Here is a 22,904-nt window from a genome sequence, read left to right as displayed (position 1 = left end):
ACTGTAATCTTGGACATAAAAGAATCAAAAAAATGCGATTTCTGTGGATCGAACACAGGACCTTCAGATTAAACTGTGACTGAATCTCTTCAGTCTGACGCTCTCCCAACTGAGCTAAAACCGCATATTTGTAAAAGGAAAGTTTAAAAAGAGGGTGCGCATCTGATGAGTCACGTTACTAATCACGTGAGTATATAAAATTTGACTAATATGTGATATTTTCTGTTTAAATTGTGGAGAATGAGTCTTTGAAGTTGTTTGCTGTTGTTAAAGCGGTCCCTTGGGATGCCTGAACCGCTCATCTACCCCCAAAACTTTACCTTTAATCAAGAATATCCAACCATTCACCGTTGGTAGCTCCAGATTCCACCCTATTTTGCAATTACGACTATCCACCCTCGGTTCTCTCTCTTACCGGTTCCCGATTAAGGGGGGTGTGTACACTGTACGGCGGCACGTACCTTAAAAGCATACAACTCTGAAATATAAGAAAGCGTGTCTTTAGAGATAAGCTTAAGGTATTCAACCACCAACGATATAAAGACGTCAAAAGAACAAAATGAGCTTGGATCTGATCAGTGGCCTGGATCTTAACAATGTGTTTCGTCTTACGAACTTAGCGGTCTCAGGATTATCTGTAAGTTTAGAGTGATATATGTGGGATGTAGAATTGTGGAGTTTTCAGCGAACAAGGCTTGTTCACACAATTGGAGAAGATTGCTACTAACAAGAAGGTATAGGTGTTGGCAGGGTTGTCACAATTGTTCAGTGGAATGTACGTATGAAGGAAAGAAGATAAAGGGTTCAATTGTGTGTCAATTGCGTGTCAATTGCGTGTCAATTGAGTTGAAATTGAAAGAATAGGAGTTGAAAGGAATTGAAAGAGTGGGTCCTTTGTTGTATTATATTAATCGAGTAGCTTTTACTAACTTTTCAGACATTCGGTAAGTATCTGAGTGTTTTCAATATGGGGAATTAAATGAAGTCAATTGCAGAACTTTCATACTAACAAATATAAGTTCCTTGTAGGATTATACATCATTGGATTTGGATTCGTTATAGGATTACTAGGTATGTATCTTTGAAGCAAAGATTTGAGATTTGAAGTTGAGGATGAGGTTGAAGGTTGGGTGGAATGCTATTCATAGATCTTAGATCAGGTTTTCGTTATCGTCATTGTTACTAACAAGTTGATAGAATTCAGAGTGCCAGCCGAAGCTTATGCTTATGGTTCTTTCCTTTTCTCGTTCATTGGGCGAGGAGTTTGTACGTATTTTTCAGTCAATTATGTTCATTGAGTTCAATCAGTTCATTCCACTCGTTGAGTTACTAACGTAGTCAGTCTACACCTTGATTGGTGTGAGTATCAATGGGGCAAGTGTCTTCAGAGTGATAGCTGCACTCTTGATTTTCATTGCTGGCTTGGTTTACATCGGATTGGAGGCCATTCCAAGTATCTCTCCACCAGAAAACATGAACCCCGAAGGAATCTCCATTGGTATCAACGACGAGGATATCATTTAGATGTTGGGACACATTCGAAAGGGCTTCTTGTGTATACATAGAGGATTTCAATCGTGAAGAAGGAAGCCCTGTTCGTGGTTGTGAAAGTTTACGCCTTGTGCGAGGAACAATATGAGTATCATACGTGAGTTATGTAGTAGTACAATCCTCTGTAAAAAGTCAGTAACTTCTTCAATATAAAGAGTGTAAAGAATTTGAATAGAAGGATGGTTAGCGATGTAGATGAATGTCTTTTATGGTAGAATGATATTTTAGATAAGAGAGTATTGAATTCAAGAGAGTTCGTGGTCTTCCCAGTGATTCCAGGAATGGCCAATGTTGGTAACCATCAATGCAGTGATGATAATGGTAATGGCAGATATAATGATGGAATCCGGGGTAATTATCATCGACTCAAGTGGATCAGATTCGCAGAGAGGATGTAATTACTGCCAAGTGGGTTCCTTATCTTAATCATTCTGTTGATGTGTATCCTGGATTCAGGCACTGTTCATCAATGAAAATGTTACGATATCTAATTGAAGGCGATTTGTATTACATCATAACATAACATAATGCATCCCAGTGGTAATCTTTCTGATATTTCTGATATTCCTCAGTTTTATCAACGAATTTGAAGAAATTAATAAATATGAAGAATAACTTCTTAATTCAATCTTTATTGAACTCGTAGATAAGAAGGCTTTTAGAGCCTTGCACCTTATCAATCCTTTCAGGTTGAACCTCATTATAACGACTAAATTGCTAAATTAACAATGGAGAATCCTCTTTTTTCAAATAGGGTCCTTCTCTTCTTATCAGTAGTATCTCAACATCAATATCAATTCCATGGAACATCATTAGTTGTTTCACTATCAACCCCACCACTTAGCTTCTTATCTTCTTGGATCTCTTAATGTTGATTAAACATATCGTCTACGTCAATTAACGTGATGGTTAATTACTCATAGCTTTCATCTACCAACTTAATTACTTAATTTGTTTGTTAACTACTCATTAGACCTTTCTATCATCATATATAGCATTGTCATTCTATAACTTCCATAACTGCCATCACTCCAACTCTCCATAACCCATCATTCTATCACCATCACCGTTACCAACATAACTTTCCTCCAGTCTCTTTCACTCTCTGTCTTCTAACTCACTAAAACACTCCTTCCTCACATGCAAATAACCACCTTCGATGCTCGTTCGCTAATGGAAACCCTCTTTCTTACCTTCGCCTCGTTCCTTTGTTCCTTCATTCCTTTGTTAATCTTTCTTCACCTTCACCGTTTTGATAAAGTATTTTTTTAAGGTAGATGTATATTCCTATCAACTACGTATTGGGTTTAAGTAAGCCTGCCCACTATCTAATGAGAGATAATATAGACTGTTGTATAATGGGGAAAAACGAATGATTCCCTTTGCAGTAAGTGAACGTTGATTGTTATTCTTTTTTCGGTGGCTTGTCTCCTGCTGCTGTTTATCATCGCGTCTGTTGCGTCTTTATTCTTTTCTCTTGCATGTTTTATTGTTGAGTTGGTGATCTTTCATTTTTTTTTCTTGTTGCTTCTTCCTTTTGGTTGTTGCTGGTTACTTCTTTTGATAGTTTGATATTATTTATTAGAGTTGGTGATATTATTTAAGTGTTGGTAGTATTGGTAGTGTTGGTGATACTATTTATTAGTATTATTGGTATTATTGTATAAGAGGCATAATAAGTGACATAATAACTACTAGTATTATATTTATTCAGTCATTTACAGTCGTTTACAGTCATTTACAGTCACTTGTTAACTGTACATTTTGTTTACAACAATCTAGAACTTGAGACAACCTTCTGATAGGTTGGAAGCTATAGTTCCTTTAAGGTTTTAACTGTCCTCCTTCCTTTTCTCCAGAACTTGTCCTCAATCATTTCATTTGACGCTGTCAATTACAGAATTCATTTGACTCGATTACTGAATTCATTTGATACCATTGAATTGTTCTCTTTATCTTTTATCTGGGATCATTGATAGGCTTTGTCTTCATTTTCATCTTCATCTTCGTTGTCTTTCTTTTAACACCTTGGACCTCATTTCCCGTCCTTGGCCTTCACGTTCCCTCCATTTCATCGTCTCTAACTGTCATATTCTTTCTCCCAATGCTCCTTCCTACCACCCACTAGCTACACCCCACAAGTTCTCCTTCCACCAGTGCCAATGGATGAAAACAGACCCAATAACAATAACACCACAACCACCTTCTCCATACCAAGAGCGTCATTCACCGCCTTCCGCTTGACATACGCCTCGAGTGAGTCCATCTCCCACTATGCCAAAGTACTCCTCCTAGGAAGACTCCCCGACATCTGGCTGAAGGACCTGGGCCCTGGCTTCTTATCGGCAACTTCCCACTTTGCTAAGAATACGGTACGATCCAAGTTCCGCTCGGCTACAAAGACCATCAGTAGTAGTATTCGCTCGGCATCAAACCTCAAGGTTGATGAAGACTATGGCCACGTTGAAACAGAAGAAGGTGGCTTCAACATCTTCTCAGAGACGAATAAGAGAGGCTACGGACGCATCGCTGTAGAGACGTTACGGGAAGACTTGAATGGTTATAATGATTCTGCCACCGATGTGCTGGAAAGAACTAAGATAGCGAGATCATCTGTAGAGAAAAATGCTAATGACGGATCTACAATTAACAGCAAGAAGAAAAGGACCAAGAATGTCAAGATCACAACCGTTCCACGTGGAAAACTTCCAGTCTTACCAATGAAAGACTCCACCACGGACAACCAACTCAACCCAAGACAGTCTGTCGTAAGGTTAATGCCTCTGGATTCGGAGTCTATGTCTGAAAGTATACTATTCAGCAGGGTAAATGATGTCACTGGACATTCCCAAGCACTGTACGATTCACATCTAAACGTAACAAATGTAACTTCAGACGAGTCCATGGCCAGAAGATCGCTTTTAGACAATTACTTTGTCAATATGGATTTAAATACGCCGGTTCGTAAATATTTCAACACGAAAGCAAGCATTCGTACAACAAGTTCAATGGGCTCAGTTGACAGCGTACAAGAGAAACTTAGAAACGAGCCTCCGCCTGATTTGAGAGTTATAAACATGTACAGCAAAGAAAGCTTTCCGCGTCTTAAAGAGAATGAGGGTGCAGCACCCAGTATCAGATCCTCTATTAAGTCATCTAGACGAATAAGGTTGTCTGCACCAGAGCCAGTTGGTTTAGTAGCAGACGACTTTGTTTTGGCTGAGAGAGAGCATTCGCGATTCGTACGGAAGCTTCGTCACTTCGCTACAACATCCAAGGGCCGAGCCAAGAAGAGTAGTAATGACTTAAGGCTGCGTATCTACAATGCAGTCTTGCAGAAGTACAGCGTTGGGGAGGTCCTTAGAATTGAAAAGATGTTAATTATGACTAAGATTCTTACGCTGAATGCTACCCGGTTCACAGAGGACGACCCCTGCTCTAATAGAACCTACGAAAATTGGAAAGAACACTATGTAGTACTAAGGAAGACTGATAACAAGATAGAACCTTTGGCATTGCAGTTCTACGACATACATCTGGTTACTCATGACACCAAGAGCGTTCCAGAAGTTAATTTCAGGTTGTCTAAAGATGTCAATGCTCAGTTTTATAGTGAGCTTGACAAGTCTATATCCATCTCTGTACCACAGAAGGGTGAGATATTTGGATATATTCTTAAATGCCATGACCAACTCTCCGCATTCAGGTGGTTACATTTTATTAAGCAAGCCCTCGGAGATGTCATGGAACCGTATTTTCGAGTTTTCCTTCCAGAGTTGAACGTGTCTATTAGGATTAAGGTTCCAGAACTGATTCTTGCGAAGTCCTTGGAACCAAGTTCAAACATGGAGATATCCCAATTGGAACACGGATACTCCGTCGAATACAGTCCGCTCATTACATATATAAAAGAGTGTATTCGTACGATCCTTGATAATCAAAGTAATGAGGTTCTTGAATTTTTGAACCACACAAACTGGTTCTGCTTTCGAAGATACGACCGCTTAGAATGGGCACTAAACAATAGTGAGATATTCTTCATCCAAAATCAACTTTTGTCAGGACAGCATTTTCTAGAATTTAGACGCATAGGAAATTCCTCAGTAGTTTCGAGTTCAGCTACTGGGACTATCCACGAGGAGCCTATTCCAATAGAAGGATTTCTTTCCAGGTTATCGAACACATCGGGGAAGTCAAAGTCTCTTCTCAGAACTTTTTATAAAGTTCTGTACTTCTACACTTGCGATCTGATCTTGTTTTTCACCAAATATTATAGAGCAATTCCTCCTACTCGCGACCCCAAAAGTCTGGCTGGTTTGGAAGACGATCAAAGTGAGATATACGAGCATTCACCATACCCTGTAAATAAAGACGGTCATATCTCATGGTTAAACAAAGATTCTTTTCATCACCATGATGAATTAGCGTTGTCGGAATTAGAAAGACGGGCGCAACAAGTTGTAAAGGCAGAAGCCATAATTGATCTTTGTCTCGTGAAAGAGATCAGAGCAGTTCCTCATACTCAATTAACTAAGACCCAGAAAGTTTTGCTCTGTTACTTCTGGTATTCAGATACTTCTCTTGCTGACGATAAAAATATAATAGAGTCAGCATTCGAAATTGAAATGATGAACGGAAGTGTGGTAAAGTTGCAAGCTCCTAATAGGTTTATAAGAGACCAATGGGTTCTGAAATTATCTGCAATAGCTCAATATTGGAGTTTGAGACAGCAATCAGATTTGAGAAGGTTATTGCTAGTAAGAAATCTGAACCAAAATGTATTAAATATCCCAGAGTTCGTGGATTCTAACTTCAACTTTGAGTTAAACAATCTTGAATATCAGCATTCAGTTGCGGATCCAAGGATACATAGTATTGAATCCGTTGCCATGAAAAAATGCATTCTTATGAGTGGATATTTATACCAGAAAAGCAAAAAGCATGCCAATTTCAATAAGTTTTTTGTTATTTTGTGTCCAGGTTTTATCATTCTTTATTCTTTATTCAAAAGGTCAAAAGCTACGGGAGTTTGGAAAGATAATTCCCTATTCGAGCATTATCTAACAATTCCTATATCCACTTGCTACATATACTCAGGAACATCTACTGAGCTTGACTTATTGAATAGACAGAAGGATGTTGATCCAAGGTCACCTGGGCGCCACAGTTTACCTCGACTCTATGCGGATGGATGGAAGTCATCGGACGAAGAAGCAATGAGATGCTTCACTTTATGGTTTGGCAGAAAGAGAAAAATTACGGGGCGTGAAAAGGCAATTTCCAGTTATGATTCTAGTTTCAAAACAGATGTTTCACTTCGGAATAGTACTCAAAAGAATCCAGGATTGACCAAATTGATTGGAAAGTTGGGGTTTACAGGTAAAAGCATTGTATTCATGACGCGGTCTAGACAAGAAAGGGAGATTTGGACAGGGAAGATCTTATGCGAGATAGATCGATTTGCTAAATCTCATTAGCATTCAAAAAGTTTAATTATTAATAGAATTGAAGCATGCGATAGGATAATTGAAAATGAAAAATTGTAGGATGGGCACGGAAGCATTAAATTGAACCTTCCATTGTATTAATTATGTTGAGGTCGTAAGAGATAGGGCATTATCGATATGATTCATGAGCTCATTCCATTCTTTCGAAGGACGTGGCGAAGAAAGATTTTTCTATTTTAATAAAGATTGTATAATTTCTGTATCGGAGTCTTCATCTGATTCTGAAATCACCTCTGTTGTGTGAGAGTGGCTTCCTTCAGGTTCAGCTTCTCGTTTCTTGAACAATTCATCTATTTTGTCACTACTGATGTGAAGTTGCTGCTGTTCCATACCTTGAGAAATGTTTCTAATAACTTCATAATCCGAGTCGCTATCCAGATCTGAAGAGTCATACTTTTCTAATTTTAGACTCTTCCCTTTCACAGAATTTGGTATATTCCATACTTCTTCTTCTGCTTCGTCGTCTTCTTCTTGTTCTTCGGAAATTAAATCCACCGTAATTTGTTTCTTATTCAATACAACGTCGTTCTTCACCTGCTGAGAAATATTCTTTAGAACTACGGCAACGTCTAGCGATTTCGCTTCATTTTCAGTCGATCTTTCAGATTCTATCGTATCTGACGATGTCAAACTAGGTAATATCATCGTAGATGTCAAGAGTTCAACTGGAAAGTTGAAGCGGAAATCGGAAGTTGCAATCACCCACTTCTCTATTATGGTACCGATATCAGAACTAAGCCAAATGTTTTGAATGGCTGCATTCTTGCTATTTCTGGAGATCCGTAGCATGGATGGAAGAGAAATGCATACTTCCAAATCTTCCAAGCGGAATAGAAAGAGTTCCTCAGAGATATTCCAGATAATAATGTAATTCTCGAAAAGGTACACTGTTTTGCTAGTAAAGCTTTCCTTAGTTGGTCCGTCATAGCTGACAAGAAGGTAGTCAGCTAGTCGAAGAGTACCTAGTTTCAACAAGTCTGTTAAACTGAAGGAGCTACAGTGTTCTAACAAGTACTTGATGAAGTGGTTTCTAACACTGTCAAGAGACATATTTCCGTGCGTTTTTACCCAAAGACTTGAAGTTTGGATAGTGTTTATACTGATAGTAGGTGATGGAGATCTTGAGAAAGAGTACCGGGGATTACCTGCTGTTCTATAAATGCTCTGGTTGCTTCCCAAGTTCAACGATGGAAGAGATATGTTGCCAGATCCATGTCCACTTTTAATAGAGGAGTATCTAGCGATACAAGATTGGAGTTCCAGAGACAGAAGAAGCAGGTCAATTGCAACACGTGCTGTACGATGCTGGCTCTGTTTCTCAGGCAATATAATAGGCTTTTCCAAAGTTGAACTTAGTGCTAGAATATTACTATTCCGGGCAGGTACTGATGACTTTTGATAAGACTTCTGCTTGTCAAGAATCTTTCTTTCCAATATTTCAATATTGACAGGTACAAGTTTAGAAGCTGTCGTTGCCTTAGAGCATACGGGTCCTTTACAATTTGGCACTATGACATCTATGCATTTTTGAATGGAACTAGTAGTTGCAATATCATTTTGATCCAAGGCATTTTCAAATTCGAAGTCAATAGTGACATCGTAGCATTCACCATGGATCGTATCACCACATAGTAAAGTTATGAGCTTCTCATTCTGAAGTGTTGATTTCAAGAGTTCCCCACATATCTGACACTTTTGAGCAATTTTAGTAGTTGATGCAACGGTAGTGCTCCTAGCGGCGCCAGAATTGCTATTCCTAGTTCTTACAAAGATGAAAGGCTTGACTCTTGGCCCTCTGTTTGGGTTCATCAATTTTTCACTAATTTCTTTCAACAGTGAATCGGAGCTAGAATCATTTCCTTTCAACTCCGATTTCCTCCTTCTTGAAGTGCCTTTGAGGTTTCCATCGAAATAGGAGTCCGGTTCCGTGGAAGGTCTCCCAAATATCGAGATAGGAACATGTTCAGGGGTACTGTCATTAGAGGAGCCCATGGAACGAGGGATCGTTCCCAATGAGTTCCAAGATGACGCTGATGACGAATTTTGCAGCTTAATCTGCCTCTTCGGTGTTGTAAAAAGGGGATTCTCTGTATCAGCCCTCATTGTGGGAGTTTTTGGCATGGGAGACTCCAACAATTTCGAAGAAGGAGACGTAAACGTTTGGCTCGAAGGTGGTTCAGCTAGGGGCAGGCCACTCCGAAGGGTAGGTAAATATGAAGATGAAGAATTAGGGTATTCCGAGTCTGAAAATGGTGTTAGATCATCATCTACAAAAGGAAAAGGCGATGTTTTCTTGTTGCTTCTAATCCCATTGATACCCTTAGAAGTAAGTAGCTTCTCTCTCCATTTCCTTCCACGACTCTCTGGTGATGGAGAAGCAAATACCCCGGGAAGAGCCCTTGATTGAGCTTGAACCTTGGTGCGAACCATAATTAATTTGGTATTTCCTTCACCATATTAGGAAGAATTTCTCTAGCAAAGATCGACGTTTTTCCTCGAGTTATATAGATGATCTGATCTCGCCGTTTGTTCTTGTTTCAGAATTATGGGTGCAAGATACGCCATTGTGTCTATCGTAATCGTTAATTTTGCAATACCCCGTATTCTGGAAAATAACCATAAAAATAATCAAAAATAATTATGTGTTAATCAAAAATAATTATGTGTGTGTCAAAAGCTGCGGCTCGATTTCCTTAACAGGAGATGTGATTAGATACGTGACGAGGGACGGATTGTAGAGTAAGGCAACGGGTGAACGTTGTAGATATTGGCATGGGAATGATAAAAATTGGGGGTGTGGATCGAGCAGAGTAGATTCGTTCAATTTTAACTGGGACAGCAGTAGTTCGTGAACTGTGGGGTTTCTTTGATATTATTTTTGTGGAGGAAGGGGGTAGATAAGGAGGTAGATAGAAACGTTATCTCAAACGGATCTATTTCAAACAGATGTGAATATCTTCTATTAGCTGAGATGGGTTGATATTAGTGTTGGATGGATAACAAAAAAGGATAACGATATAAATCCCGTAAGTTATCTCCCAAAAGATAATATTAGCAATAGTTAAATGGTGGAGTTCAAGAACTGAAGATACATATGACACTTTGAAATCACCATCCCTTATTCGATATCCTTTCTTATTTGATGGAATAATGGGAAAGATTAGAGAATTCTCCTAGCCCTTTGGAATAATTCGATTATGAGGCTAAAATTATTTTTGAACGCTTTAATTTCAATTCACATAATCTCCACATACACAGTGTGCCTTATTAGGCACCACCTATACTATTAAAAGCTCATTAAATTAAATAGCAGTGATTTAGTTCCTTCAATAAAACTTCCAAATCTCAAATATTTGGATTGAGTAGAATTTCTTTTTAGTTGCTTTGAACCAGGGCAGTTGGCAAGTTAAATTTTGAATGAAAAACTTGGCAAATTACTATCAGTGGTAAAAAAAAACCTCTCACCTCTTTTCGCGATTCATTCAACACCTTTGCAGCAAAAGATATTAATATTTTATTAATTGGCTCTTTAGCGTATTGGAGGGCGACGTATTCTCTTAAACTTAGTAGATCAAGGAAACAAGAAACATCATCAATGCACAAATCACCAAGAAGCAACTTGAAGTTCGCCTAAAGTTCCAATGCATTACAACCCGCTGCATGTAAACGTCGATCGTCCTTGTTCATATTATCTGGGTTCGTCAATTTCATATCCATTCTGATGGTGGGTGGTCTCTGTAGTCGTATACAACTTCTTCAAAATGTAAACTAACTAACGGGATTGTTAAGAGCTTTTCCGGGAGAGTTCGATCAGTATAGGTGCTTAAACATTTAAGCGGACAGATGGTATTCGTGTGCGATTTGCGAATGAAGTGATGCCGCGGATTTGCGGTGAAACTTGGGAATTTTAAATCGGCAAATTCGGAAATAAAGCTATTTGAACAAGGGTAGAATATGAGTTAGAGGCACCGAAGTCATGGTACGGCCGTAGTATCCGTCCGGAGAAGGTTCAGCACTGAGGAGCGGTGGGGTTGTATTGGTTTGGTCAAGCCTGAGAGCAAATACAATAGCAGCCTGTAGTGCTAACACCAACAGTTTTAACCACGAATGGACCCTAAGTGTACCTAGTCTGTGGCATGTTAGTGGATACATAATTAGAGTTACAGAGAACAATGTCGAAGCTTATCGATGCCTACGAATGCAATGCAGAACTGGTTAAAATTCGTAGACACACGCATCTATCTTAAGATGTACATATGAGATACATGTACATACATGTACATACATACGCATACGCCCCTCTCTAAACCGCAGTCCCTCCACTCAGGATCGCTATCCACTGAGCAAGGGTCAAGGTGATGGTTAAGGCGACGGTCAGGGAAGATATGCTTACTAAAATGGGGACAGGGGGAATTGACACGTTGTGAATAAGATGGCTAACTATAGGAATAGTCATATGTCTCGGAAGTAGAGTAATAGAAACGAACGACCCGTGGTGGTTGCCGAAAGGTTGCGAAAAGGTAACATAGAGAGCAAACTACCATATTGAAAGTTGACTTGAATGAATAACACAATAAACATAGCGGAGACAACTTATAGAAATACAGACTGCTATCAAAAATGATATTTGAATTATACTTGTCGGTGGGGCATTGTTAAGTGGCTCCGTTAAAATAGAACATGCGTATACGTGGGTTTGCTGAAATGCTATGAGAGCATACGAATGACACCAAAGACAGGCACTCTACAGACTACGGGACTGAAAAGCAATAGAACAAGATCCCTATGAGATAAAATGCAATATTCTACAAGACTGACAGAGAGTAATCCACAAGGTAAAATATAAGTAGAATACAACACACTTTACAACACATTTGATACACTTGATACACAGCATTACTGCTAATTATCAGCGAGACCTCGTCTCACTCGTTTTATACATACTTTACCAGCGAGTAGTATTGTCAAGTTCACTCTTCGACAATTAGTGTATAACACTCCTTTACGACGTCTTAATAACATGCATTTTACATATCTGTAGGCACATAAGTTCAAAAGTATAACATACACTGAACATTTATTGGGTATTCTTCCATACAACAGCCTTTGGATAGTCAAGTGCACAGATAAGAAATGGAAAATAACATTTACTCAAATAGATGTCTTTACAATAAGATATACTAACATACTGTACAACCCATATATGATACCCCTATTAATAACGAACATGAGACCCACTTGTTCACACTCTTTACACTGTATAGCACAAGTTACTTGCTTCTGATACACTACGTTACCTACTAGCAACCGTTAGATGCAATTCCTATTACGGTACTCTCTATTAAGCTACCAGTGAGTCTCCGTCTCCTCCTCGTCTCCTCCTCTTGTTCTCTACATGTTATATACTGTGTTGTCTTCAATTCACGCTAATTCACTTCCCTCTCACTCTCTTACATTCCCAAACTCACTCTCTTACATTACTCTATACGCAACCAGTGAGAAACTCCAGTCTCCTCTGTTCTTTACATGTTATATACTGTGCTGTACAATATATAGTACAACACACTATGCAACACAACATTAACGAGCAGTGAGACTCTTGTTAACTGTTAACTCTCATACACGATCTACAGTACTGCATACTACTACACACTACATACTACTACACACTACATACTACTACACACTACATTACCGGCTAGCAACCAGTTTGACCCACTTCCAATTACACTACTCTCCATTAACATTAAGCAACCAGTGAAAAACTCCCATCATCCTCCTGTTGCATTCCCAGCTCACTCTGTTACAATACACTCTACTAGTAAAGCAAATGAAACTCCGTCTCCCTCCTCTTTTTCTCTTTTCTGTGCACATAGTATATAGAGAGATGCACCAGATATAGTATGATGTAGAACATATAGTACGATGTACGACATATATAGTACAACATATATTTTGCAACACTCATCTAATACATAACATATAATACATAACATATAATATACAACATTTGATACAGGAACATCTACTACATAACATATAATACATAACATATAATACATAACATATAATATACAACATTTGATACAGGAACATCTACTACAAAACATCTACTACACAACATATAATAGACAACATAATAATACACAACATATTATATACATACATTCAATACACTACTCTCTATCAACTCAGCCAGTGAGAAACACCCGTCTTCTTCCTTGTCCGTCTTCCTACTCCTCCGTTTCCATCCTCCGTCTCACTCATCCTCCACTCACACCCACTTTTTCTCCCACCCACCATTCTTCACGGACCTCTACCTCCGACTCACCCAACACACGACCCTCCAATTCCCTCACTTCCTCACTTCTCTCACACACTCTCTCGCCTCTTATCTACTGCGGCACGGACTCCCACTCCCCCATTCTCCCTCTCTCTATCCATCGTTCTCCCTCTCATTCCCTCTCATTCTCACTGTTTCCCTCACTTCCTCTCCCTCACTCTCTCTATTTCCCGCCGGGTGCTTCCTTCCCGTTGCTGCTAAATTCGCTTTTCATCGATGAGAAAAAGTTTGTAACCAAAATTTAAATATCGTGTTTACTGCTGTTTTCCTTAGCCGCTGTAAGGGAAACCCGTTCTTTTCCAATAGTAGAGTTCGCCAGAAGTCTGCCATCAATCGCCAATTGGTCCCCGTAGCCGTGTTAGCCTTGTCCCCCGTGCCAATTGCCAACCGCCGTGCCCGCCAATTCGTCTGTTTCTGTGGTGTTTGCTCTCCCTAAAAACTCCCATCATCACCAGTCACAAATCGTCACTTATTCACTCGACATCAATCGACCCGAATCCATCGGTTAACTTGCTTGTCTCATCTGCTTCTCCAAAAAGCTCCCATTAAAGCAGTCACAGAAAGTCCCATAAAATGCTTCGTACCACTGCTCGTCCAAGCGCCTTGACCGCCGTGTCTCGTATCGCCCAAAGATCATTGGCTTCTTCGTCAACCGATTTGATCTCCATCGAGTTGCCAGCCTCCTCCTTCGAGGGCTACAACTTGGAAGTCCCAGAGTTGAACTTCGACACCGAAAAGGAAACCTTGTTGAAGATGTACAAGGACATGATCATCATCAGAAGAATGGAAATGGCCGCCGATGCCTTGTACAAGGCCAAAAAGATCAGAGGTTTCTGTCACTTGTCTGTCGGTCAAGAAGCCATCGCTGTAGGTATTGAAAACGCCATCACCCCAGAAGACACCGTCATCACCTCATACAGATGTCACGGTTTCGCTTTCATGAGAGGTGCTTCCGTCAAGGAGGTTCTCGGTGAGTTGATGGGCAAGAGATCCGGTGTTTCTTACGGTAAGGGTGGTTCCATGCACATGTTTGCCCCAGGTTTCTACGGTGGTAACGGTATTGTCGGTGCCCAAGTGCCATTGGGTGCTGGTTTGGCTTTCTCCCACAAGTACAGAGGCCAAAAGGCTGCTTCTTTCACCCTTTACGGTGATGGTGCTTCTAACCAAGGTCAAGTGTTTGAGTCCTACAACATGGCCAAGCTTTGGAACCTTCCATGTATCTTTGCCTGTGAAAACAACAAGTACGGTATGGGTACTGCTGCTTCCAGATCCTCTGCTATCGTCGACTACTACAAGAGAGGACAGTACATTCCAGGTTTGAAGGTTAACGGTATGGATGTCTTAGCTACCTACCAAGCCTCCAAGTTCGCCAAGGACTGGGCTGCTCAAGGTAACGGTCCATTGGTCTTGGAATACGAAACTTACAGATATGGTGGACACTCCATGTCTGACCCAGGTACCACCTACAGAACCAGAGAAGAAGTCCAACACATGAGATCCAGAAACGATCCAATTGCCGGTTTGAAGGCCATTCTCTTGGACAAGGAGATTGCCACTGAAGAGGAAATCAAGGCTTACGACAAGGAGGCCAGAAAGTACGTTGACGAACAAGTCGCTGCTGCTGAGGCTGACTCTCCACCAGAGGCCAAGATGGACATCTTATTCGAAGATGTCTACGTTCCAGGTTCCGAGATCCCAGTGTTGAGAGGAAGAATCTCTGACGATTCCTGGGACTTCAAGAACAAGACTTTCTTGAACAAGGTTTACTAAATGATTAACGAGACGAATAGAAAACTGTTTCATTAAGCCTCAGATATGCCACCGACATATATAGAACATAAACAAAGGCACTCGGGCCCGTTTCATTCATTTCTAGATTAATGCAAAATAACATAACATAGTAGAAACTTGTTCGTTGACATTGTAGACTTCTTTCGTAATGGAGAATAGTACACAGACATAAACTATAAAGAGATGTAGCACCATTAAAAGTAAAATATCCATATCTATAGTACCCAAGGGACTCCACAAGACTCCACAAGACTCCACAAGACTCCACAAGACTACCACAAAATTACAGTTCCAGTCCATATCAATTGCATAGATTTTAGTCCGATCTGTATTCTAAAAACTACATACCACTTCTCAACTCCCAACCAACCTCTACCCACAACAAAACATCCCAAACATCCCCTTCTTCACTCCCATCTACCACCATTAACCATCTCTCTTCATCTTAACTATGCCGATGAGCTTATACCTGCGCGCTTAACTATGGAAACACTGTCTGCAGGTCCCTTAACTATGCGATGAGATTTTCAATATCAGAAGCTCCACTGTTAAGAGATTAATGGAGATTATAAAAGTGTTTCTTTTGAAGCTTGAGTGGGTAATTTGTAGTCTAAGAACTTTGAAACTCTTTTGAAGGGTATATAGAAACGTCACGATGTCGGACCCCAACTCGAAGCAATACAGCTACGATGAAATGTCTAACAAAGTCATCCGTTCGGGCAGAAGACCCAAGCAAACGGACGATGAAAACTACAACCCTACCTCGCTAGCAGGCAAGGTTTCTATACGGGAAATGGGCTCCAGAGTCGTTTCCGACAAGCCAAGCTCCGCTCTAACTCAAAACAATTCTAATTCCTCCAGGAAATCGCAGAATTCCTCGAAATCGGCGACTTCTTCAAGTAGTTATTCATACTCTTCAACATATGAGGACATCTCGTACCAGCCAACAAACGATGAAACAGCACATATTTTCGATCTTTTGATGTCGGAAGTAAGGAAAATATTCCCAGACTCGAACCATGATGTAATACTATCAGCAGCAGATGCCGTGTTAGAAATTATAAAAGACAAAGACGTACCAGTAACCGAAAAGAAAGCACAAATCAGCCTGTTGCTTGAAACAAAGATCACTGATATCCAATTGAATGAAATGATAAATTTGGCCAATAGAATATACGACTATCAATCCAGCGAAGTCACGGAGTCTGTTGAAGAAAATGATGAAGTTGTGGCTGTAGAATTTGATGACAGCGATAATGAAGATGTTGCCAATGTTGAAGGCGAAGAAGAAGAAGAGGGGTTAATAGAACCACCCATTGTGAGTACAGAGATCAATAAGGACAACGTAGATACGGCAGAGATAACTACAAATGAAGTTATAATATCAGAATCAGTCAAAGAAGACGACAATGACGGGCAAGTAGCATTAAAAGAAATAGATGAATATTTCATACAAAGAAGATTAGCCAAATTGTTTGAAAGCGAAGACCCCTTAGAACTTCTGAAAAAATCAAAGGAAGTACTAGATCTCATGCTGGATACTGAAGTTTCATCGCGAGATCTTGAAAATGAACTCATGGAGTTGATGGACTACGATCATATCGAATTCGTGAGGTTATGTATTGAGAATAGATGGAGAATCGTGTTCAGAATTCAATTATTGCAGGCTGAGAATGCAGAGGCTGAAGATCTAATCTACTCTAAAATGAGAGAAATTGATGGAATAGCTGGACTCGTCAAAGAGTTCATTGGAAGCAATGAAACTTCTCAGAGGAAGAGAAAGCTTTCTGTAGAAGGAAGTAATCAAAGCGACAAAAGGGTGAAGTCTGAAAAGATAAATTCCGGCAAGATCAGTGATTCCATACGAAGACCCAGAATCATTGACCTCGATGCTCTATCCTTTGACCAGGGATCTCGTCTCATGACCAATACTAAAATCAAACTTCCAAGCGGTTCCTACCAACAAAACAAGAAACTCTACAATCTGATTCATATCCCACCACCTGAAGCACCACCTATCGAAGAAGACGAGAAACTAGTAGAAATAAGTGAGTTGCCAGAATGGGCCAGAGACTCTTTTCCCAGCGCTGAAACCACTCATTTAAACAGAATCCAATCTAAAGTATTTCCATCTGCATTTAAATCCGACCAGAACATGTTACTTTGTGCCCCAACGGGTGCTGGTAAGACCAATGTAGCGATGTTGTCGGTACTAAGAACTATTCATAACCACAGGAACCCAGAGACAGGGAAAATAGATCTCAAGAACTTTAAAGTCGTATATATTGCTCCGCTTAAAGCCTTGGTTCAAGAGCAGATGAGGGAATTTCAAAGAAGATTAACATCAAATTATGGTCTAGTGGTGAATGAATTAACAGGCGATTCCACCTTGTCTGCGCGTCAAATCCATGAAACCCAAGTTATAGTTACTACTCCAGAAAAATGGGATGTTGTGACTAGAAAGAGAGAAGTAGCATATGTCAAACTCGTTCGGTTAATTATCGTCGACGAAATTCATTTGCTTCATGACGAAAGAGGTCCGGTTCTTGAAAACATTTTGAGTCGAACTTTGAGACAAGTAGAATCTTCAGGTGAAGCAGTACGACTTGTAGGACTCTCTGCAACATTGCCTAACTATAAGGATGTTGCTCAGTTTCTTCGAGTGGATCTCGAGAAGGGATTGTTCTACTTTGACGCTTCATACCGTCCTTGTCCTTTGGAACAGGAGTTCATAGGTATCAAGGAAAAGAAGGCAATTAAGAAATTGTCGGCTATGAATGAAGCATGCTACGACAAGTTGGTTGAATGCTGCGAGAAAAAGCACCAACTAATAATCTTTGTCCATTCAAGAAAGGAGACATTTAGGACGGCCAAGTGGTTGAAAGAGAAGTTGGAAGAAGAAGGTAAGAAGTGGAAAACAGAAGACGGATCATTTGAAATATTGAGACAAGAAGCTGAAAATTTCAAGGACACTCATCTCAAAGAGATAGTACCCGGTGGATTTGGTATCCATCATGCTGGTTTGAGCAAAGGTGAGAGAAGTGTTGTGGAAGATCTTTTCTCTCAGGGACATATCCAAGTACTTGTTTCGACAGCAACTTTAGCTTGGGGTGTGAACTTGCCTGCTCATACAGTTATTATCAAAGGTACTGAAACCTACTCTCCGGAAAGAGGTAGCTGGATCCAACTCTCTCCTCAAGACATTTTGCAAATGCTCGGAAGAGCTGGTCGTCCACGTTACGATAAGAGTGGTGAGGGTGTGATTATTACCTCACAAGATGATATCCAGTATTATCTAGCCATCTTAAACCAACAATTACCAATTGAGTCCCAACTAATGAGCAAACTACCTGATAGTATCAATGCTGAAATAGTATTGGGGACAATAAAATCGAGAGAAGAAGCGGTACAATGGTTGGGCTATACTTATCTCTACATCAGGATGTTACAATCTCCTGCTTTGTATCATGTTGGCCCGGAGTACGCCGACGATGTCGCTCTCTATTGGAAACGAGTTGATTTAGTTCATTCGTCACTCACAATTCTCCATGAAAACAAACTCGTAGTATATGACGAGCTGACTGGCGAGGTAGGATCTACTGAGCTAGGAAGAATCTCGTCTCATTTCTATATCAACTATGAGACAATTAATATGTACAATACCCAGATGAAGTCGTGGTTAACTGACATTGAGTTACTTAAGATTTTTGCATCATCCGGTGAGTTCAGGTTTATTCCAATCAGACAGGAGGAGAAACTTGAAGTCACAAAATTACTAGAGAAATGTCCCATACCCATCAAAGAAAAGCCAAGTGATCCCCTCGCTAAGGTGAACATTCTATTGCAAACATATATATCTAACCTCACTTTGGAAGGCTATGCCTTAATGGCTGATATGACATATATCTCACAATCTGCTGGTCGATTACTTCGAGCCATGTATGAGATTGCACTAAAGAAAGGATGGGCATCTCTATCTAAGATCATTCTTAATTTTTGTAAAATGGTTTCTCGCAGAATGTGGTTGGCTAATTCACCCTTCAGGCAATTCGGCAGTATCGTTTCAAGGGACATCATAAGGGCAACTGAGAGCTCACATTTGCCATGGTTGAGTTACTTTAACTTGGATGCTGCAGAATTGGCTGAAGCCATCAACTTCAAAGGAAATAGTGGTAGGGCGTATCAATTGCTTCAGAAATTTCCAAAGTTAACCTTAAGCTATTATTGCCAACCAATAACTTCAAGTTTGCTTAGAGTCCAAGTCGAAGTTGTTGCAAACTGGGAATGGGATTATGATGTTCATGGCAGCTCGGAGCTGTTCTTATTGTTAGTAGAAGATTGTGATGGCGAGAAGATACTTTACTGCGATCGGTTGGTTATTCAACAAAAATATGCTGGTCGTGAACATCTCATTGACTTTACTGTTCCTGTGTTTGACCCAGTCCAACCTACTTACTTTATAAACTTCGTAAGTGAAAAGTGGCTCCAGAGTGAATGGAAGGTACCTTTGTTAATTGCTGATGTAAAGATTCCAAAGAAGTTTCCCCCACTCACTGAATTAAACAGATTGCAAAATATGCCCACTTCGTCATTGAAAAATGCTGATTTTGTGGATTCCTTTGACTTTAAATTATTTAACAGATTCCAAACTCAAGTCTTTCCAAGCTTGTATGGAAGTAACGAGAACGTATTTATCGGAATTTCTAAAGGTGGAGGCAAGACAGTATGCGCGGAATTGGCTATTTTAAACCATTGGAACCAGAACGGTGGTCGTATTGTATATCTTGAACCTTCTCAAGCTAAGATTGACAAACAGACAAGGTTATGGAGCAGGAAATATCAGGGACTTGAAAAGAATGTAGCCAAGCTCACAGGAGACGTATCTAAGGACGTTGCCTTATTGGGTACCAATCATTTGATTCTTTGTACTCCAATACAATTTTACAATGTTTCTAACCGCTGGAGACAAAGGCGAGTCGTTCAAGCAATAGAATTGCTTATTGCTGATGATTCACATATGATTGGAAATGAAAATGCTGGAGCTTTCTACGAGGCTGTTATTGCGAGAATGAGATTCATCTCCGCACAAAATCAATCAAGTTTACGAATTGTTGCACTTTCGTCTCCGATAGCTAATGGAAAGGACTTTGCGGAATGGATTGGCTGCACAAAACAAAACATCTATAATTTCGATCCTAAGGAAAAGTTTAACGAAATCAAGGAAATTAAATTACAAGCAGCCACTGTGGAAAGGGGTGATTTGGTTATTGCATCATTCTTACAGACTGCCTATGACTTTGTGAAGCAAAATATTAATGATGAAAAGACAATTGTATTTTTGCCAAATCGTAAGGCTACAATCGATGTGGGGTACGACTTTATCCAGAAACTGAGTCTTGGAGGCTTACAGCTCTTAAAGGTAGATCTTCAGGATTTACAGCCCTATTTAAAGCGAGTCAGCGATGACAACTTGAGAGAATTCTTATCTTATGGTATTGGATATTATTATGATGGGATGGAAGTCGCCGATAAAGTCATTGTGGAGAAGATGTTTGAAAACAACGTCTTGAGTATTCTCTTAGCGACTAGAGAGACAGCATTCTTTGCCCCAACTGCGGATAATATTGTCATTTTCAGCACACAAGATTACGATGGAAAGGAGCATCGTTACGTTGATTACTCTGTCAATGAATTGACAGAGATGGTAGGTTGTTGTAAGAATGAATTAAGCAACCAAGGAAGGATCTTGATTTTGACTAGTGAGTCCAAACTAAAATTCTACAGCAAGTTCTTGAATGAGCCAGCTCCCGTTGAAAGCTTTGTTACCTCTTCTATTCATGATTTTTTCATCAACGAGATTAGTACTAGAACCGTCAAGGAAAAGCAGGATTGTATGGACTGGTTTACTTTCACTTACTTCTATCGTCGTTTGCAGATCAACCCAAGCTTTTATGATGCTAAAGATACATCTCAGTTGGGTATTTCTGAATTCTTGTCTGAAATTGTTGAGACAACTCTCACTGAATTAGAAGAAGCAAAACTCATTGAAATTGAGGAAGACGATGACGGAGAGGAAACAATAGGACCATTGAATGGGTCTATTATCTCCACCCATTACAATGTTCTGTTCAGTGCAATGAAAGTATTTAGCGGACTTGATAATAGGGTCAAACTCCGTAGTATCTTGCTTGCCTTAACTTCTGTAGAAGAATTTGACCAATTACCAATTAGGGCCAATGAAGACAGCGTTCTATCCAAGATACATAAGAAGGTGCCCTTTAAGTCTGATGAAGAGAATTTTGAGTCGCCATATTTCAAGGCTTTCCTTCTTTTGCAATCTCACTTTTCTCGTCTCCCATTACCGATCGAATTACAAGTTGACCAAAAGTTTGTCTTGAAGAAGATTTTAAACTTGTTGTACGCATGCATTGACACTCTCTCAAGTGAAGGTTACTTGAACGCTCTCAATGCTATGGATTTGTCACAGATGATAGTCCAAGGTGTATGGAATAATGACAACCCATTGAAGCAAGTGCCACACTTTGATAATGCTATTCTCGCCAGATGCCAAAAGCATAAGGTTGAAACAGTATTCGACATCATGTCTCTCGAAGATGAAGAGAGAGATGACGTTTTGCAATTAGAAGACAAGCCATTAAACAGGGTGGCCGAGTTCGTGAACAAATATCCCAACATTGATATTACATATGAGCTTAATCTTGATGCACCGATATCAGCCAATGAGCCAAAGAGCATTACAGTTAATTTAGAAAGAGATGAAGAGATGGAGGATCTTGATGTTGTTACAGACTACTATCCTGGCACGAAATTGGAGGGATGGTGGATAGTTATAGGAGATGCTGCGACAAAACAACTATTTGCAATCAAAAAAACAACAATCAAGAAACAAACCCAACTGCTTGAGTTAGAGTTCACTATCCCGAACGCTGGACACCACAAACTCACCATGTGGTGCATGTGTGACTCTTATTTGGATGCGGATAAAGAAATATCGTTTGAGGTTGATGTAGAGCCTGAAAGCTCGGAGTAGATAGAGTATAGCATTTATTTACATTCGTAATGAGAGTGTGTCACCATAGTCACTATTTGCATCATTATATAGACAGCAAATATATAATTTAAAGCATAAATGTTTAGAGCATAATTGTAAAAATAACCTGGAGGGGTGTACATATTTGAAATAAACTGATAGAATGAAGAGATACAATAGTATATAACACACTACAAGAGTATGTAACACAGTAAACAAACCACATACCCATCTTTATGGTTCTTTGGCTCAAATCACTCAGATCATACAATCTAATCTATCTCACTAACCACACTAACCACACAACACCCTTACTCATATTTAGGATTCTTTCACTTCAATCATACCCTACAATCCAATCCATCACACTAACCATACCATATACCTTTACTCATCTTAGTTTCACTCAAAAAACTCAAATCATTCACTACCATCTAACCACCATATCTCACCCTTACTCACCTTACTCATCATCCTCACCTCAATCACTTCAATCATACCCTACAATCCCATCCCCTCCATTACACGGCTATTCAAATTGCAAAAAAAAAAAAAAAAGAAACCAAAAAAATTGCAACCGTTCTCTATAAAACATCCATGCCGCATACAAACCCGCCAAGCTTTCATCATTCTTTGATAAAATGCTACTCTTTTGGGAATG

The 22,904-nt window shown here is 39.8% G+C and overlaps 5 protein-coding genes and 1 non-coding gene across 6 annotated transcripts; 4 read left to right on the top strand and 2 right to left on the bottom strand. All coding sequences in view use genetic code 12, as the record gives it.

Moving 5' to 3' along the window:
- Nucleotides 1-33: 33 nt before the first annotated feature.
- RJT20DRAFT_t110 lies at nucleotides 34-124 on the bottom strand. Its single transcript has one exon. It is a non-coding gene; the product is annotated as a tRNA-Phe (tRNA).
- Nucleotides 125-518: 394 nt separating this feature from the next.
- On the top strand, nucleotides 519-1,734 carry RJT20DRAFT_130116 (uncharacterized protein). The gene is made up of 6 exons (XM_064917661.1): nucleotides 519-637; nucleotides 741-775; nucleotides 938-944; nucleotides 1,020-1,071; nucleotides 1,198-1,266; nucleotides 1,343-1,734. Exons 1-6 carry the CDS (start codon nucleotides 560-562, stop codon nucleotides 1,522-1,524), a joined length of 423 nt encoding a protein of 140 aa, XP_064773404.1. The 5' UTR covers nucleotides 519-559; the 3' UTR covers nucleotides 1,525-1,734.
- A 1,979-nt stretch (nucleotides 1,735-3,713) lies between these two features.
- RJT20DRAFT_97663 (uncharacterized protein) lies at nucleotides 3,714-7,028 on the top strand (the record flags this gene model as incomplete). Its single annotated transcript, XM_064921685.1, has 2 exons — nucleotides 3,714-3,992; nucleotides 4,665-7,028. The coding sequence occupies 2 exons, from the start codon at nucleotides 3,714-3,716 to the stop codon at nucleotides 7,026-7,028; spliced, it is 2,643 nt and encodes an 880-aa protein (XP_064773403.1).
- A 201-nt stretch (nucleotides 7,029-7,229) lies between these two features.
- On the bottom strand, nucleotides 7,230-9,488 carry CST5 (Cst5p; the record flags this gene model as incomplete). Its single annotated transcript, XM_064915821.1, has 1 exon — nucleotides 7,230-9,488. One exon carries the CDS (start codon nucleotides 9,486-9,488, stop codon nucleotides 7,230-7,232), a length of 2,259 nt encoding a protein of 752 aa, XP_064773402.1.
- Nucleotides 9,489-13,590: 4,102 nt separating this feature from the next.
- PDA1 (pyruvate dehydrogenase (acetyl-transferring) subunit E1 alpha) lies at nucleotides 13,591-15,308 on the top strand. Its single transcript, XM_064917660.1, has one exon. The coding sequence runs from the start codon at nucleotides 13,975-13,977 to the stop codon at nucleotides 15,169-15,171; it is 1,197 nt and encodes a 398-aa protein (XP_064773401.1). The 5' UTR covers nucleotides 13,591-13,974; the 3' UTR covers nucleotides 15,172-15,308.
- A 478-nt stretch (nucleotides 15,309-15,786) lies between these two features.
- On the top strand, nucleotides 15,787-22,341 carry RJT20DRAFT_130110 (ATP-dependent RNA helicase). Its single transcript, XM_064917659.1, has one exon. It carries the CDS (start codon nucleotides 15,848-15,850, stop codon nucleotides 22,241-22,243), a length of 6,396 nt encoding a protein of 2,131 aa, XP_064773400.1. The 5' UTR covers nucleotides 15,787-15,847; the 3' UTR covers nucleotides 22,244-22,341.
- Nucleotides 22,342-22,904: the final 563 nt, after the last annotated feature.

This window comes from Scheffersomyces xylosifermentans (genome assembly GCF_036884685.1).
Source record: "Scheffersomyces xylosifermentans strain CBS 12540 chromosome Unknown RJT20scaffold_6, whole genome shotgun sequence".
In the NCBI taxonomy this organism is placed as follows: domain Eukaryota; kingdom Fungi; phylum Ascomycota; class Pichiomycetes; order Serinales; family Debaryomycetaceae; genus Scheffersomyces; species Scheffersomyces xylosifermentans.
This window is presented reverse-complemented; position numbering and strand designations above follow the sequence as displayed.